Consider the following 19,576-nt stretch of genomic DNA (forward strand, 5'->3'; position numbering starts at 1 on the left):
AATGAATGGGCAGGGGCAGACATTCGCTCTGTAAGACAAAGCAATTGTATTTTTTCCCCTACCAATAAAAAGGTGGAGTCTCGAGTTTGGGGAAAAAAACTAGGGCTTTAAGAGACCATACTACATACATTTTCCGGAGTACATGGCATAAAAAAAATCGAATGCAGGGTTGGGTGGAACCTAACCGCCCCCTTTATGCTGACAATTTCTGGATGAGGTGATCCTATCACTTGCATCAAGTCTGCTATAGGAGGGCAGTGTGAGAGCAGACACATGAGGTTAACAGTGTTTCTGTTACTGCTGTAGGATGTAGAAGTAAGAGCGAGACTTCTGATACACATATACATAATTAAGGAAACAATCTAGTGGAATAAGACAAGGCAGATTTCATTGTTGTGTTAAATCTCATGTTAAGTAAGGTTCTGACTAGTCATCTGCAGATTTGATTTCTGGAAACATTTGAGTAAAAATCCAGAAACAATGGGAGATAAACCTCAATGATAACATTAATTTACTTACACTCAGATAACTCTCTAAACAGTCACAGTCCAATATTACAACTAGATGTGCAAAGGCAGAGAAGGAAAAGGACAAACATTGCAAATAAGTTCTTGTCCTTCAGTGGTGCAAGTTTCCAGAAGTTACTCTTGTCCAAATCCTTCTGTTTCTTCAATTGCAAATAACAGCTTTTCTTTCAGTTGCTCATAGCTCTTATAGGGTGGCAGGTCCAGGCGGTTAAAACTAAAAGAAAGAATTACTAGTTTGAGGAAACAAAATGTACATAGAATCTCATACAGGCAGTGTATTATACAACAACACCGTTTCCTGTTTTTTTAAAAAAATGATTTAGAGAGAGAGGAAGGGAGAAAGAGAAAAACATCAATTTGTCGTTCCACTTCTCTATGCATTCATTTGTAGGTTGACTCTTTTATGTGCCCTAAGTGAGGATCAAACCCATAACCTTGGCACATTAGAACAATGCTCTAAGTAACTGAGCTATCTGGCCAGGGCGCAACACTGGTTTTCAAAGTCAGGCAAAACCGAATTGAATCCCAGCTCTGTCACTGGGCCTTTGAACAAATGCCATTATCATTCTGAGTCTCAGTTTCCTCTTTGGTAAAATGGGAATAACAGTGTTTACCTTTCAGGGTAGAGTGAAGAAGAAACAAGCATACATATGCAGCACAGTGCCTGGTGTTCAGCAGTAACTCAGTAAAATGCTAGTCCTCTCATGCTCCCCCATCCACTCTAATCTAGATCAGTGGTCAGCAAACTTTTTCTGTAAAGGACTGATAGTGTATATGTTAAGCTTTGCAGACCACAGGTCCCTTACCAAAAGGTTTTAAATATACCACTTTAAGATTAAGTAAAAATTTTCTGCTCTAATTCTAATATTATGCTCCTACTGAATGAATTTTTCTCTGTCCCATTCTTAGCTGTGAGGTTTTTTAAAGGGCATCCTCTAACTTTGGGCTGTATTAATATCACCCTCATAAGGTAACAGGTAGTAAATCCACCCTAAAACTTTGGACCTCTGCCATATTTTTAGCATAATGCCTAGGCAAATGTTTGGCAACAGAAGAAATGATATTATCCACAAAGGAAAAATACATTTACAATTATAGCTTCTGTTCTTACAAATGGAAACATGGAACTCAGCAAAGTAACTAAGTAACGAGGCTGATTCTTATACATAACTGAGATAAGTTGTTTACAACAGTGTAATGGCACAGTCTGTTCTAGATTTCAGGGGAAAAAAAGGAAGGGACAAGAGGTCAAATCAAAATACATGTACAAGATACATATACAAAAGTCAGTTGTGTTTCTATACACTAGTAATAAAGAATCTGAAATGAAATTGAAAAAACAATTCCATTTATAATAGCTTCAAAAAGGATAAAATACTTAAGAAATTGAACAAAAGAAATGCAAGGTTTGTATAATGGAAAACTATAAAACATTGTTGAAATAAAGACCTAAATAAATGGAAAGACACCCCATGTGTATAGATCAGAAGACAAAATACCGTTAAGATGCAATATTCCCCCAAACGGACCTACAAATTCCTAGTAATCTGCATCAAATTGCAGCTGACCTCTCTGCTGAAACAGATAGGCTGATCCTAAAATTCACATGGAAATCCAAAGGACCCAAAATAACCATTTCAAACAATCTTGAAAAAGCTGGAAGGCGCACAACTCCGAAGCTGAACACTTACTACAACGCTGCAGTAATCAAGGCAATGTGGTATTGCCATTAAGGATAGACATATGGGGAAATGGTGGAAAGAAGGAGAAGGGATGAGTCAAAGAACATGTATGACTGACCTATGGACATGGACATGACCTATGGAGGACTGACTGCAGGAGTGGTGTGTGGGCTGGGCAGGGGACGGTAAAGGGGGAAAACTGGGACAACTATAAAAGAACAAACAAGAATTTTAAAAAAGAATACTTCAAAAACAATAACAACAATGACAGACATATAGATCAATGAGAATTGAGAATCCAGAAATAAGCCAGTGCATTTAACCATCAATTAATTTTCAACAAATGTCCCAAGTTATTTTTTAAAAAAATCACATGTACAGATTTCCAGTCAAGATGGAAGCATAGGTAGACATACCTGGCCTCATTGCACAACCATAAGAAGGAACACAAGTACTTAAAAATGAGAAACACCCAGAGCTGCCAGAAAATCACCCAGAAAAACACACAGAACTGCCAGGAAAAATTACCCAGAAAAATACCCAGAACTGTATGGAAGTCCAACAACCAAGGATCTAAAGCTATATTCATCCAGGCAGGTAGGAGGGGCAGAGATGGGGAGTGGGGTGGACAGGACTCGGTGCGGCAACAATGAGGTAGCGGTTGGCAGAATGGGCAGCCCCACATTCACATGTAATGGATAAAAATTAGGGAGGCACCTCACGAGTCCAGTCCCAGGCCAGACTCCACAGCCCAGGGTTCCAGCGCAGGAAAAGAAGCAGCCTCATAAATTCTGGCTGTAAACCCAGTGGGGGTTGGGGTGGCAGAAGAAACTGTTGGTTTCTCAGGACAGCAGTTGGAGGGGTGCCAGTTGCAAATGGGAAGCAGGTGAAGTGACCAGAAGGTCACTTGGGGTGAGGGCCAGGCAAGCACCCAGAAGTCAGCCAGCAGTAGCACTGTCCCCTCTTCGACCCCTTCCCCCCACATGGAGCCACAGCTGCCACGCCCTGGTGGAATACCCAAGCCTCTGCCCCATATGACTTAAAAGGTACCCTAAAACAGAATCAAAGCGGTTCTACCTAGTACACAAACACAGGGAGGCTACCAAAATCAGAAGACAAAGGAATATGGCCCAAATAAAGGAATGTAACAGAACAGAACAGAACTCCAGAAAAAGAACTATGCGATGTGGAGATAGTCAACCGATCAGGTGCAGAGTTCAAAACACTGGTGGTTAGAATGCTCAAAGATCTCATTCAATATGGCAAATGAATAATGGAAGAAATGAAGGCTCTACTAAGGGAAATAAGGAAAAATCCACAGGAAACTTAACAGTGAAGGGAAGGTAGCCAGGATTCAAATCACTGATTTGGAACATAAGGAAGAAATAAACATTCAACGATAACAAAATAAAGAAACAAGAATTTAAAAAAAACAACAAAAAACTGAAAATGAGGTGAGTTTAAGAAAACTCTGGGGCATCTCAAAAGGGCCAACATCCAAATCATACGTATGTCAAAAGGAGAAGGAAAAGCAAGAAATTGAAAACTTACTTGAAAAAATGATGAGTAGAACTTCCCCAATCTGGCCAAGGAAATAGACATACAAGTCCAGGAAGCACAGAGAGTCCCAAAACAAGTTAAATCCAAAGAGGTCCACACCAAGATACATCATAATTAAAATGCCAAAGGTTAAAGATAAAGGGAGAAAGGCAGAAAGTTACCTACAATGGAGCTCCCATAAGAGTATCAGCTGATTTCTCAAAAGAAACCTTGCAGGCTAGAAGGGGCTGGCCAGAAATATCCAAAGTCATGAAAGGCAAGGACGTACGACCAAGATTACTTTATCCAGCAAAATGATTATTTAGAATGGAAGGGCAGATAAGGTAAAGGTGAGGTAAGGTAAGGGTGCTTCCCAGAAAAGGTAAAGCTAAAGGAGTTCATCATCACCAAGCCCTTATTTTATGAAATGTTAAAGGGACTTATTTAGGAAAAAGAAGATCAAAACTATGAACATTAAAATGACGACAAACACAACTATCAACAAGTGAATCTAAAAATCAAAAACAAACTAAGCAAACAACTAGAACAGGAATAGAATCATAGGTATGAAGATCATGTGGAGGGTTATCAGCTGGGAAGAGGAAGGAGAATGGGGGGAAAAGTATAGGGATTTAGAAGCATAATTGGGTAGGTACAGAATAGACAGGGGGATGTTAAGAACAGTATGGCAATGGAGAAGCCAAAGAACTTACAGGCACAATCCATGGATATGAACTAAGGTGGGGAGACTGCAGGAGGGAAGTGGAGAACTGGGCAGAGGGGCAAAGAGGGAAAACTGGGACAACTATAATAGGATAATCAATAAAATATACTTTAAAAAACCCCCACATATATGAGTAAGAAAATAAAAAGAACAAACAATTAAACAATCAAAAGGACAGATGGGGAAAATAAAGAAATGTCCATAAAAGACTACATATGACCACAGAAATGTCTCACAAAATAAAGTTCAAATACTTCTGAGATTTAGGTCAAATTCCAACATCCTGTATTAGAGTTAAGAGTACAGTTGGTTTTTCGTTTTGTACATATTTTGAAATGTGGTTAAACTAAATTTATGAGAAAATAATATTTTTGTTCACCATGTTAGAAAGTAGCTCTCCCAATAGCTATCTAGAATTGACTTCTTTCTGTGCCTTCAGAGAAAAGTTAAAAGCTTTCTAACTATCACATTTAAAAAATAAACTCAGGGATGGGAAAAGGGATTGACTGCAAATGGGCAAATGGCTTTGGGGTAATGAAAATACCTTAAACCTGGACTGTAGTGATGGTTACTACTCTGTAAATCTACTAAATATCACTGAATTAAAATGGGTAAATTTTGTAGTATGCATTACAAATTATACCTTAATAAAGCTGTTAAAAATAATTTAATACAATCAGAGAAATATTTCATTTCCAATTTCTAATAGGTTTTAATATCTACAAAACAACTGGAAATGGCTATTTTCTCTAGTCTTTCTGTTTTTACTTACCAGGTATGACTCCTGGGTAACCAATTTTCTTTCCCAACTTTTTCAATGCAGAATTTTTGTGGTCCGTTGCTCCCTAAAACATAGTAAAATCAACAGTTTGATAGTACAATAGTTCTCAAATTGTGATCCCCAATCCAGCAGCATCAGATCAGCATTACCAGGGAACTTGTTAGACTCACAAAACTACCTATCAGACCCCACTGAATTGAATCAGAAACTCTGAAGGTGAGGCTCAGAAATATGTTTTAATACGCTTTCAGGTGATTTTGATGAGCATAAAGGTTTGACGACCATTTTGCTAATGTATGCACACAAGAGGAGAAAATGCAGTTTAACATTCTTTAGTCAGAATAACGGAATGTTATAATCACATAACAGAACACACAAAAAGCTTACTTTTAGTTTTAAACACAGTAGGGAAAGTACAATCCACTGCCTTATATGATAAAACATGATTAAATATAAATGGTTAAAACTTTATAAAATGTAAACAAACAACCTAATGAATTCATTATTAACATTGCTTGTGCATATAGGTCCTGTAGGGCATATCCCTACACACACCCGATTCTTGCTTCTCATTTATCTTGTTGGAGACAGCTGTGAATAGCGATCTTAAAACAATGGTTTTGTAAGAGGCCACTACTGCTTCCTCGGAAGCATTTACTGGTGGTCACTGACTGGTAGTGCCACTGCACTTACTCGTCAGAAGGGATGAGGCATAGTAAATGTTCTGCAATGTGTCAGGACAGCTATACTCAGAATTTTTTCATGTCCCACCAGAATAAACCTTGTAGAAATATAAATTTGTAGTATTTTTGTATCTAATAACATCCAAGTATTTTCACAGGTAGTTATGTGAAAAGCCCAGTAATACAGGAAATGGTTATTATTTAAAAGGATAAGTAATTAAGTTAGAAATTATCAAATAATTTATTCACACTGCACATTTTCTCAAGATATTACAACATTTCTAATCACACAGATGAAAAAGTTTCATTTAACAGTGCTAATTAATATGGAATGGTAAAACACCAAGTTGTAAACATTATATACTGAAATTATTTTTAGGTTGCCTGTTGTTTTCATTCTTACTCTGACACTCTCCCTAAACTACACCACTTCTATGTAGACTCGTTCTTACGTTCCTATTTTCAACCTATTTAAACTTTCAAATGACATGGTCTCTGAGGCCTTTTTACATATCAGAACCTTGGACTGTAGTGTAATTTCATGATAGACACTACATCTGAAGATGTTTGTATTATCTTAAAGAGAGAGGAGCAGGGGAGAGAACGAGAGAGAGAAAGGGAGAAACATTGATTGGTTGCCTCCCATATGCACCCTGACCTGGGACTGAACATGCAACCTAGGACTATGCCCTGGCTGGGAATCAAACCCACCACCTTTTGGTGCACAGGGCAACGTTCCAACCAAATTGAGCCACCTGGCCACGGCTAGACACTACACTTTGAGATCTACCTTATTTTTCTCCACTTTGATTATTTATAATTTATTCTGGCAGGTATATTATCCCTACTTCATTTAGGTTATTTCCCTCTTTTTCTTACGGTATTTATTTAAGTCTATTTTTCTTACCTTTTCTATCTGTTCTTTTATATTCCAGTGCTTGTTGCACAGAGGGGCCTCTGATCTTCCCTTAAACCCAAACCTTTTAAGTATAAACAAGTATCTGACTACTTATTTGTGTCTTCTAACATAGCTGTTCCCAAATATACATGTATTGAAATAAATATTATTTCATTATAAATTACTTAATTTTCCCTTTATATTACAGTTAGTGCTATGTATATGTATTTCTTGGGAGATGAAAGATATATTATTTCACATCCACAAATTTCAATCCAGAATATTAAAGGGGAGATCATAAATATTGTTATAAAGCCCTGGCTGGTGTGGCTCAATGGACTGAGCACTGGCCTGTGGACCAAACTGTTGCCAGTTCAACTCCCAGTTGGGCACATGCCAGGTCCCCAGTTGGGGGTATGAGTGAAGCAACCAATCGCTATTTCGCTGAAACATCATGTTTCTTTCCCTTTCTCTCCCTCTCTTTAAAAATAAATAAATAAAATCTTTAAAAAATATTGTTATAAAAATGGAATGTTAGATCTAATAAGTTCAAGCACCACTACATTACATTATTATATACATCACTCTTACAACTTTATCCTCCTACACTGGGTGGATGGTTAAACCAGATGGCTTCTAAAATTCTATGAACCATTATCTTGCTCTCTTTTGCCTTCCACAGGTATCCTTCTGTGTTGTTTTAGACAGCCCCACCCAACCCCAAATATTATTCCCAAAAGCAGACCTAGTTCTCATCTCTAATAATCAGATTTCCAGTTTATAGTGAGAAGCTAGAATCATTTTCTTTCCTCATTGTGGCCACTACTCCTTAACTTCCTAACCCCCAACATGTTCTCTCTTTTTCAAACTAGAAAGCATTCTCAAAGGTGTCCCTAATAACTTACTTAAAAATCGTCTTCTGTAGGACTGGATTAAAAACCTCCCTTCTATATTCCTTATGAGAAATTAGAATATTTATTTCTCCTCTTCACTCTGTGGTCTCTCTTCTAAGTGTGTTTTTAAGCTATTTGTCTCATCCCTAAATACAGATGTCTGAAATATCAACTATTTTATTCTTTTTGCATAAGCCCATTCTCACAGTTTCAAATGTCAGACTCCACCTTCCCTGCCTACTCTTACCTCTAAAGTCATACTGTAGTAACAGCTGTAAAATTAGTCCCTGCCTCCTGACTATTTTCTACTTGGTTGTCTGGCAGTCGCCTTAAACTCGGTAGATTTTAAGCAACTCATTATCCTCCCCAACACCCCCAAACCATGTACTTTACGTGCCACAACTTCTCAATTTTTCCAGATTTCATAACGTATTATCTTCGACATTATTCCTTCTTATCTCATCTTTTAATCAAGTACTGTTTCTACCTTTGGAATTTATTTAGCATTTACATCCCTTCTTTTCCATCTCTACTTTCATCTCCTAAGATTAGGTTCTCATCACTGCTCCAAAAATTTCTTCCTATCTCCAGGTTCTCCTATCTTTTGATGCATACTATGCCTTGCCGTCAAACCTTCCTAAAATGCAGCTTCAGCAAGTTTTCCTCTCTTCAAAAAGTTTCCATAGCTTACAATACCCTCAAAGTAATGTCCAACTTCTTTTGGTCTGGCTTTTAAAAACATTTAAACTGGTTGTACACTTTATCCAAAATTGCCTAGTTCTTTTTATTCTGAAGCTCTTTGTTTTAGCTGAACTAAGTTTAGGGATCAAAACTTCTCCTCTATCCTCCTGTGGTACTTGACATAATACTGGTGTTAAAAGAAGACTTGAATTTATTATTTAGGAGCAAAATAAATATTCTCATGATCATTCATTTCAAAACAATGCACTTTAATCTGGCTACTATGTAATAAGCATTATGCTAGGTGCCAGAAATAAAAAAAGATGAAGATCTATATCTTAAGGAACTCTAGGTATTAGAAGAGTGGTAAAAACATCATTAAAATACAGTATAATACAAACAATAGTGGCTCATAGGAGACACAAAAATGTTTGCCAAATGACTGAATGAACAAACAGATTTACAAATAGAAGACTCCTATCCTACTGAGTTAAAATGTGGGGTCTAGTCTAAAGGTTTAAAATTTCTAGAGGTAAGGAGTACAAAGTGATTTAAAAGTTTATACAAACCTACATTAATTATGACTAAGAAAATGGCTACACTTATCTTTCTTATTTCTGATATGTATACACAATGATGTAATAGTAGTGTGATAAACAATTTTCAGGAAAAGTAATCCTATGCACATACCCATGAGGTCAGCAAATCCTCCAACTGGTAATCGGCAGGTTCCAGTAACAAACTGTAGAAGTCTCATTCTCTTCTCATTATCAATTTCTTTAACGAACTGTTAAAGCACATTTAGAGATATATAGCCCATATGTTACATTTAGCATACTAAACAAGAAAAACAATCATTTCAAATCGTAAATGATCTCCCAGTGTCAGATGCACTAGATAATGACTGCACCCACTACTGTGGATTGAGGAGCTTCTCCATGTTTGTCAAAGCCCCATCAATCTTTCCCTATGTAAATCTTAATGCCACATTCTTATAGGGAGATAGAAAAAGAGGATGCCCTGGGCCCAAGAGCCCCTACTCATACAGTCTCAAGATCAGTTCTTCTCAGGCAGCAACTCCTTCCCCAACCACAGATATGCCTATCTTACAGAAGTTTTATATCATTACCTAAGACACAGAGCTTAAGGCAGTATAGACTTTTGGTTTTATGAGCAAATGAAATCAAACTCAATGGAATTCTGATCCAGATATACCCTAATAAGCAGTATCAGAATTATGTGGCTTTTAACTCCTACATAATAACTCTGACTTAAAACATTAGGTTTCTGGCCTCGCTGATGTGGGTCAGTGGATTGAGTGCTGGCCTGTGAACCAAACGGTCGCTGGTTCAATTCCATATCAGGGCACATGCCTGGGTTACCGGCTAGGTTCCCAGTAGGGGGCACCTGAGAGGCAGCCACACACTGATGTTTCTCTCCCTCTCTTTCTCCCTCCCCCAATCTCTAAAAATACATACATACATACATACATACATACATACAATCTTCAAAAAAAAAAAAAAAAAAAAAAAAAGGGTTTCTGGAGGATGCTTTTTAGCCTGTAGCACAAGTATTTTGGCGTAGCCAATTTTTTTTGGTAAAGAATAACTTTTATCCTATTGTACTACTGTCAAGTATTTTTAAATGCTAATCTGATTTGTTACAGAACCTCAGTTCATCTGAGTTTCTTATGAATTTAAGTGAGCAGCAGAAATGTAAATTAAAAAAATTTTTACTGTGATATATGTAATATACTTAACATTTTAAGTATACAATTCAATGGCATTAAGTACATTAACTCTGTTGTGTAACTATCACCACTAATTCCTGAACTTTATCACCCCAAACAAAATCTCTGAATGCATTAAATTTATCTTCCCGCTGTCCCTTCTCAGCTTCTCCCCAGCCCCTGGTAAACCTCTATTCTACTTTCTGTTTCTATGAATTTGCCTATTCTAGATACCCCATATAAGTGGAACCATACAATATTTGTCCTTTAGTGGATGGCTTATTTCACTTAGTATAATTTTCTCAAGGTTTATCCATGTAGTAGCCTATGCTAGAATTTCCTTTCTTTTAAGGTTGGATAATATTCTATTGTATGTATTATCTATACCACATTTTGTTTATTCATTCATCTGTTGGTAGATACTTACAATGCTTCCATCTTTTGACTATTGAGGTTAATGCTGTTATGAACATAGGCTGAATCCCTGCTTTCAGCTCTTTTGGGTATACCCTAGGATTAGAACTGTTGGATCATGCTAATTCTAATGTTTAACTTTTTGAGGTACCACCAAACTGTTTTCCACAGTGGTGCACCATTTTACATTCCCAGAAAAATGCAGGAGAGTTCCAATTTCTCTACATCCTCACTAAGGATGATTATTATGTTTTCTTTGGTAATAGCCACTGTAATGGGTGTGAAACAGAATTTCATTGTGATTTTGATTTGCATTTCCCTAATGATTAGTGACGTTGAAAATCTTTTCATGGACTATAGCAGATACTTTTTGAAGAGAGACCATTATGATTCCAAACCAAGTATCTTTCTTGTTTGCCTGCTTAACATTATGTACTTCTTCATGAGGTATGAATGATAAAAACCGTACTTCCATTCTATAAAACTTCAAAGCATTTAGATTAAATGCAGAAGAATCTTGTTATTTGGAGTTATCCTATACTCTGGGCAAAGGTGCAAGGTATGTGTAGCTTACTAGTCTTAAAAAGATGCTGTTATAATCTGTATTCATTTATTAAAATGCATAGGATGGAATGAGGAGCTTGAACGTAACTGGTACATTTTTTCCTGTGATTTGTTTTCACATTTGGTAAAAAAATTTTCTAAAAAATTATGGTGTGTTTGTACATAGAAAAAAACTGGAACAAACCTGCCAAAACCACATGATCTGTTTGCTTGTCCTAGTGTAATGACGGTAGATGGCATGTCTTTGCCAGTCATTCAAATCAATCTCTTGCATTCCACATAAAAGGACCTTTAGGTAGGAAAACAAACAAATGATTTCTATAGGTAATTTTATAACCTATACAGTAATACTAGACATAGATAAGAAAGGACTAATATTAAACAACTTTCAAAAGCAGATTAATAAGGAGGCTTTGGCTTGTAAACTGTGTATCAAGAACTGTATCTATATTTCTTAAGGCTGAGTTTTCAATGTATGGTGTCACATATACACAGATTAGGGTAAATAAGTCATTCATTGCACAGAGGTTCTGACAGTAATACTTTTATATATTTGGGTAAGTTATGGACCTTTTAAGCCACAGGGGATGCTTCAAAACATTGTGCCTGCATAAAAAATACTACTGCCACGGGAAAGATAGGGAAGTGAGCTGAAAACAGACAACTGAAGGCAGTATTTATCAGCATGCTACAGAGGAAAGAAGAAAAACTCATTACCTCTAACTCCTTTGCATCAAAGTATTGCAAATACTGCTGGGGGAGAATTTCATTAAAACCCTCAAAGAAAGCTTGTGTCTGTTCTTCAACTCCTCGAGACAACCTCCATTCAGCTACCATTCTGGTAAATAAATACAAAAAAAGCTATCAGGAAGTATAGATTTTATGTTTAAATTCTGAGTACAAAAATAATTTTTTAAAACTTTACTATTAGGAAAAACTTCATATACAAAAGAATATAGGCCCTGACTGGGTAGCTCAGTTGGTTAGAGTGTTGTCCCAAAACACCAGGGTTGCGGGTCTAATTCCTAGTCAGGGCATATAAAAGAATCAACCAATCAGTGCATAAATAAATGGAATAACATCAGTATTTGTTTCTCAAATCAATATAACAAAAATAAAGAATATAATAAACCCCATATATAGATATCCCAGCTTTAATACAATACCAATCTAATTTCATTATGTCCATATCTATACTCAAGATATAATTTCATTTTAAACATAATTATTTTAGTATGTATCTCTGTAAGATGGGGTCTCTTTCTAAAAACAAAATTACAATTCTATTATCACTCAAAAAAGTGAACAATAATTTTATATCAAATATTCAGTGCCTAAATTCCACTGATTGACTGATTTTTTAAACGTGTATTTCCTCAACCAGAATCTAAAGAAAGTTCATACATTGCCAAAGTCTCTTAAGCTTCTTTTAAGTTATAGGCCTCTTGTTGCAATTTTTTCAATGAAAATATTTTAAAGAAAATTCTCCTTTATTAAATATTGTAGATTACAACCTGTACTTTCTTCTAATCTTCATATACATAGCTATGTAGCTAAGACATAGAAAAAAGTTAAAATCACAGCAAATATAAATTTTCCCATTTTATTACAAAATATTTTTTAAATATTTAATGAACAAACAAATGTGATTACTTAATGGCAACTTAAGGCAACTAAAGACCTAAAGTTTACTTAAAACTCTGAAATTCTGGAAAATGGCAGCATATGTTGTGTTAGACTAATCCTCCTGGTAACTTCAATTATAAACTCTCGAAAAATTATTTAAAAAGTATTTGTTTAAAGTCATCAGAGAAAAACCAAAGGCAGGCAACAGCTGGTGGGGATGAGATTCTTAAAGGATGTTGGGACACTGGAGCAGATCCACATTTAATAGGCTTTTTCCCTAAGGGCACTTGCCAGTTTACACAGAACAAAGAGTAGCAATAGTGTTACATGTTAGAGGTAACATGACTTTGCAAGCTTGAAGCTGCCAAAGCTACTCTGGCAATATCCCAGGGAGAAAGAAGACAAAGAAAGGGAGTTCCCAAATCTGCACAGAAGAAACGTACTTCAAATCCTTAGCTGAGCTCTAGCTGGTATGGTTCAGTGGACTGAGCGCTGTGCCTGCAAACCAGGAGGCTGCGGGTTCAATTCACAGTCAGGGCACATGCCTGGGTTGTGGGCCAGGCTCCCAGTTGGGGGTGTGCAAGAGGCTACTGTATCTCTCACACATTCATGTTTCTCTCCCCCTGTTTCTCCCTCCCTTCTCTCTAAAAACAAATAAATAAAAATCTTAAAAAAAAATTCATTAGCTGACTCCTAAATACACATGTATAAAATGATGAGATTCCAAGGAATCCCACACAAAGCAGTAAGCCAAAGATCAAAGCAGAAATTTCAGCAGCTACCTAATGCTAGAGGGAAAGAATTTAAGTGTTTATATTTCACAAAATTACATGGTAAGCACCTTGGGCTTTCCACAGTAAGAAGGACCATATTCTAGGAATAAAGGTTATGTTTTAGGATTAAAGGCAAAATGGAAATAGACCAGTTCTAACTAGCTTCCACAGGATCAATTTAATTTCACTGCTTGTCAAAACAAAACTCAACGTTCTTATAGAGGAAGAAAAAATAACCCAGAATCTCTACCAAGTACCACCCAAAATAAAAAATGTCTATAGACTTCCACTCAAGATGGCGGTATAAAGGCAGTACTCGTATCCTCTCACAACTACACTGAAATACAACCAAGCTACACAACCATTATTTAGAACCAAAGAAGCCACATCAAGACTGGTAGGCAGGGGAGAGAAATGAAATGGGCTGATCTTACTCATACACTGTGTGGCAGATAAAAACCCAGAGGGATATCTCAAAAGCAGAGGTCTCCTGTGAGAAGGAAGCGGCCCCAGCCCCACACAGGTTTCCCGGCCCAGAGAGAGAAGCCCCCATATACTGGCTGTAAAAACCAGGGGGATTGTGGCTGAGTGAGATGGGGGGCTTCTGCAGTCCCAGGCAGTTCCTCTGAAAGTGCCTGTACATGGACTTATTCAGAATCACTCCCTGTGAGTTCCAGCACTGGGGCAGCAGCCTGAAAGGCACCAGGGACATACAGGGAGGAACTGAACTATCTGGTATCACGGTGAGAGCTCGAGGGGCAGCTTTCTGCCAGACAGAAATGCTGGTGGGTGGGCACCATATCTGGGTCTCCATCAACTGAGCTATCACTGCACCCTGACCTGGTGATTCCCTGAGACCCCACCCCATCCAAACTGTGTGCCCCTCCAAACCCGTTCCAGTGGCTTTTCCATACAAATCCTGTTCTTGGCTCAAGCTTCAGACTTTCCTAAAATCTATCAAACAAGCAGCATCTGGCCTCAAAGTACCCCATACCTCTTTGTAAGCAACTCCAGGTCTGGTACTAGCATCAGCCAGCCCTGGTTCACAGCTTGGCATCCCCTGGGTACCTCCAGCCCAGCACAAGTAGTAGCCATCTTCGGATAGTTCTGTATTCATGCCAGGTGGCCCCAGACAGAACAAGGGGGTAGATGACCTTGGCCTACCTCCTCGGAGGTCCCAGAGCCAGTGTACCCAATGAATAGCTTCAGACCACATTGAAGCACCACCCAACCACCCCACAAGCAACATACTCAAGGGTAACCAGAGCTCTGCTGAAGTAAGTCCTGCTCCATGGGGTAGGTCTCTGCACAGCTGATTTGTCACGACCAGTCCTTGCAGGCCCCCTGGCCTGGGAGTAAATCCTTCCCAATGACATGCTAACAACAATCAAGACTCAACTACAACAGGAAGGTGTACACAGCCCACATGGGGCGAGAAAAGGGATGCAGGGTACATCTGGAGTGTGCAGCTCTGGCAAACAAGGAGGCTGTGTCCCTGGACCCTACAGAACACCTACTACATTAGGTTACTCTACTAAGCCTGGGAGACATAGCAGCTCTGCCTAATACATAGAAACAAACACACAAAGGCTGCCAAAATGAGGAACAAAGAAACATGCCCCAAATTGTAGAATAGAACAAAACTGCAGAAAAAGAACTAAATAAAATGGCAACAAGCAATCTACTTGATACAGAGTTCAAAACACTGGTTATAAGGATACTCAATGAACTTAGGGGAAGAGTAGACAAATTTAGAACTTTAATAGCATAAAAAAGGACATGGAAACCATACAGAAGAAGCAGTCAGAAGAATATGTTGTAAGGAATAAAGAGTCAAACAGATGAAGCTGAAAATCAAAACAGGAATTTGGAATATAAGGAAGCATAAAACACCCAATCAGAGCAGAAAAAAAGGAAAAAGAGTAAAAAAACATGAGGATAGTGTAAGAAGCCTCTGGGACAACTTTCAAGCTATCAACATTCACATCATGGGGGTGCCAGAAGGAGAAGAGAGAGCAAGGAATTGAAAACCTATTTGAAAAAATAATGAAAGAAAACTTTCCTTAACCTGGTGAAGGACATAGACATACAATTCCAGGAAGCACAGAGAGTCCCAAACAAGACAAACCCAAAGAGGTCCACACCAAGAAACATTATAATTAAATGCAAAAGGTTAAAGACAAAGAGATAATCTTAAAAGCTGCAAGAGAAAAGCAGGTGGTTACTTATAAGGGAGCTCCTGTAAAACTATCATCGGAGTTGTGAATAGAAATTTTGCAGGCCAGAAGGGAGTGGCAAGAAAAATTCAGGGTTAATGAAAAGCAAGGAGCTACAACCAAGGTTACTCTATCCAGCAAAGCTATCATTTAGACCTGAAGGACAGACACTTTCTCAGAGAGAGAGAGAGAGAGAGAGAGAGAGAGAGACACACACACACACACGAAAAAGGAAAAAAAACCCCCAAAACTAAATGAGTTCATCATCACTAAACTAGTATTACATGATATGTTAAAGAGTCTTCTTTAAGAAAAAAAGTACATAAAAAATACGAACAGCCCCAACCAGGTGGTTCAGTTGGTCAGAGCACTGTCCTGTACATCAAGAGGTTGCAGGTTCAACTCCCAGTCAGGGTACATACCTATGGGAGGCAACTGATCAATGTCTGTCTGTCTCCCCACCCGCCCTTCTTCTCTCTCTAAAATCAATAAACATATCCTTGGGTGAGAATTAAAAAATAAAAAAAGCTATTAAAGACATATTAAAAATATACAGAATAAGATGGACAAAATGAGTAGAGATGGAGATTCTCAGCAGAGAAACTCTTAAAAGAACCAAATGGAAATTACAGAACATCTGAAATGAAAATTTCATTGAATAAGCTTAAGAGAAGTGAATTCAAAATGATCCAAACTGAAGGACAGAGAAGATAAAAAAAATATATGCAGCATTTGAGAACCACAGGATGATATCAAAGGATAAGTATATATGTAACTGAGGTCTCTGAACTATGTAGAGAGAGAAATCAAGGAAAAGGAACATCTACAGAGATAAAGCCCTAAAATATTCCAAGACTACTGAAATGGCATCCTCTGCAGATTCAATAAGCTCAGAAAAGCCAAGTAGGATAAATTTATGTACAAGAAATCACAATTTACATCAGAGTCAAAATGCTAAAAACCAAAATTAAAGAGAAAATCTTTTAAAAGCCACAGGGGGGAAAACATGTCATTCAGTAAAAACAATGGCTCACATAAAAACCAATAAATGTCAACAATGAAGTGACATTATTGAAGGTGCTCAAAAAAGGCAATGATATTGAGAGTGCTCCAAAAAGGTGAAAATACCCTTCAAAACTAAAAGTAACATAAATATGTTTTCAGGTAAAACCTGAGAGAATTTACTGCTAACTGGTATACACTAAGATAAATGGTAGAGAAAGTTTTTAAAGCCGAAGGGAAATTACCCCATATGGAAAAACAGATCCGTGGGAAGAAATAAAAGGGAATTGGAAACGGTAATGTAAGTAAACATAAAAAGCTAGTTTTTCTTAATTCCCTTGAAAATCTACTGATTACTTAAAGCAAGGCTGCTAATAAGGTATTCTGGGTTTGTAACAGAAGAAATAAAATATGACAATAGTACAAATGGCTGGCGTGAGAGAAATGAAATTATATCAGTATGAGCCTCTTATACTGTATAAGTAATAGAGTGCTATTATATTATTATACATTATTAATTTTAATAGAATATTAATTCTAAGTGATAAGGATGCGTATTTTTATAACTGTTAGAGCACTCACTATAAAATGAGAGATCATTAACCAACAGAAGAGATTAAAACAGAAAAGTAAAAATTACTCTATTAATTCAAAAGAAGCAGAAAAGGAGGAACAAAGGAAATTGGGAAAAATAAGAAACAAATAGCAAGGTGGCATACTTAATTCCATCATCTGTTACAAAACTAAATGTAAATGTACTAAACAGTGAAATTTAAAAGTAAAAATGATCAGAATGGATAAAAATAACAAGACCCAAGAACATGCTGCTGTTAAGAAATATATGAGTATTTTAAATACAAAAACATAGGACTGAAAGTAAAAGATAGAGGAAGATACATCATGCAAATACTAACCATAAGAAAGCTGGAGTGAATATATTGATATTTAAAAAGTAGAAAAGCAGGCAAAATACCCAGAAACTGGAATGCAAGAAGCAGATATGTGAAATCTAACCTTGAACTGGTGTTAAGAATATATGAAATGAACCAAAAATTCTTGAGACTGAAGTATGAACCAATGCAAAGCATAAAAGAGGATATACTACAAACCATCATTTTACTTACAAATTTTACCTGCTCTTATAATATCCCCCATGAAAATAAATGCATATAAATTTGAGATTGTTTTCAATGACATGTTACATGGCACAGCGGATAACAGAATTGGTTGTTTAAAGGAGTGATCTAGTACTATTTTCTACCATTAACATTCCCACTTTTGGAGAAAAAGTGTAGGTTTTATATAACCAAAATTCTTTTCTATCACTTCATACATCTTCAAAATTTTGGTTAAGTTAAAAATATAACAAAAAGGGTATAAACCCATGAATACCAAAAATACATCCTTTGTAGGGTTTAGTTTGAATTACCTGCAGGATGGTCTCTTTATCTTGCTGCCTCCACAAAAGTCTGTCCTACCTCTCTCTCATTGTTTTGTTGCCAGACTTGTCGAGGACAAAATTTAGACTGTCTATTGAATTTAGTCCTAATTTCTTATAATCTGACCTCTAAACTACCATTTGGCTAACTGTTCTCAGTATTTTCTTAAGGGTTATCGCAACTTATTAGCCTCTGCATCTTCTCAAGATTCTTCCTTTTCTTTGTATTCTGAAATTCAGGACAGGACAGAACGGGATATCAACTCTGAACTGACTTCACACACCATGGATACTCTTCCCTATTACTGAGTGTGAATTGTGCTTTCCAGCCTCCATCTCTCTGTCAAAACTTTTGCTCTCATGTCTACACAAGTGAAAGGCTCAACCTAAATATCTTCAACTAATTGCTCCATGATTACAACTATATGAAATGATGTCTTGCTCTTTTGACTTCCCATAGCACTTTCCTTATTCTTCTCTCAATACTTACAAGATAGAAAAAGGGATCACTCATGTCCTTAATAACACATGATCAGTTCTCATGATTAGTTTTTACTTTTTAGGCAAAAATTATTTTTAAACATTTTCTGTACTAGTATTACTAGGCAATTATCAACATGCTGTAGTCCAACAGAAAGGCTACCAACTATGTCAAAGGGAGCATTCTCTCTCACCTGATATATTCCTCTTTATTTTCTTCTGTTACAAGAATATTGCCGCCATTGGGTTTCAAATCATGACTCTTGATTTCACCTAAAATTTCTTTATCGACGGAGAAGTACATTTCCAAACCACATTCCTCAATATTGTTTTCTCTGCACAAATGAAATTCGTATTATTTGTTATACTAATTCAATTGTTTAAAAAGTTTTTAACTAAAGGACTATGTTCTTAAATAACTAACACCAAAACAACAAGAAAACTAAAAAATTATGTTCTAAGGTCATCACATTTTGCCTAATATCTTGGGTATATTTCTGTAAAATTTATCATGTTGAATAATGAGAAGGTTTAACACAGACCATGCTTACAGTTTACATATCAATGCCATATATACAAACTATATTTTGATAAAATAAATGGAAACAAACTTACTTAACCCAGATGAGAGAATTGTAAAATTCTGGATCTATAGATTCTAAGTCCTTAAGTCCAACTGGTTTGTTCAAGATACGCTTGTAGAATGGCAAAGAAAAACCTGTGTCTATGAATTTCCCATGGAACAGAGCCTATGCAAGAAAAAAAAGTACCATTTAAGGTAATCTTATAACATTCATTGTATTTCAGAACGTTAGATGAGTTCTTCATTAAAAAAAGGCTCCCTTGATATATGATCCTGTTATACCTGTCCTTTTTCTAGAAAAATGGCAAATAGGACAAATCCAATCTTAATGATGAGAACATTT

The 19,576-nt window shown here is 36.8% G+C and overlaps 1 protein-coding gene across 2 annotated transcripts in view; it reads right to left on the minus strand.

Moving 5' to 3' along the window:
- Positions 1-385: 385 nt before the first annotated feature.
- Positions 386-19,576, minus strand: part of ITCH (itchy E3 ubiquitin protein ligase) — a 121,788-nt gene continuing 102,597 nt past the window's right edge. For both annotated transcript variants that reach the window (XM_054573867.1, XM_054573866.1), the window contains exons 19-25: positions 19,266-19,399; positions 18,845-18,985; positions 11,833-11,953; positions 11,300-11,404; positions 9,099-9,195; positions 5,245-5,317; positions 386-741 (exon numbers count right to left, since the gene is read on the minus strand). In XM_054573867.1, coding sequence (XP_054429842.1) covers positions 642-741; positions 5,245-5,317; positions 9,099-9,195; positions 11,300-11,404; positions 11,833-11,953; positions 18,845-18,985; positions 19,266-19,399 — 771 coding nt within the window. In that variant the 3' untranslated portion in view covers positions 386-641. The remainder of the gene's footprint in view (positions 742-5,244; positions 5,318-9,098; positions 9,196-11,299; positions 11,405-11,832; positions 11,954-18,844; positions 18,986-19,265; positions 19,400-19,576) is intronic.

This window comes from Pteronotus mesoamericanus, unplaced genomic scaffold (genome assembly GCF_021234165.1).
Source record: "Pteronotus mesoamericanus isolate MK-2021 breed Mesoamerican mustached bat unplaced genomic scaffold, CSHL_Meso_final contig_25, whole genome shotgun sequence".
Taxonomy (NCBI): Eukaryota; Metazoa; Chordata; class Mammalia; order Chiroptera; family Mormoopidae; genus Pteronotus; species Pteronotus mesoamericanus.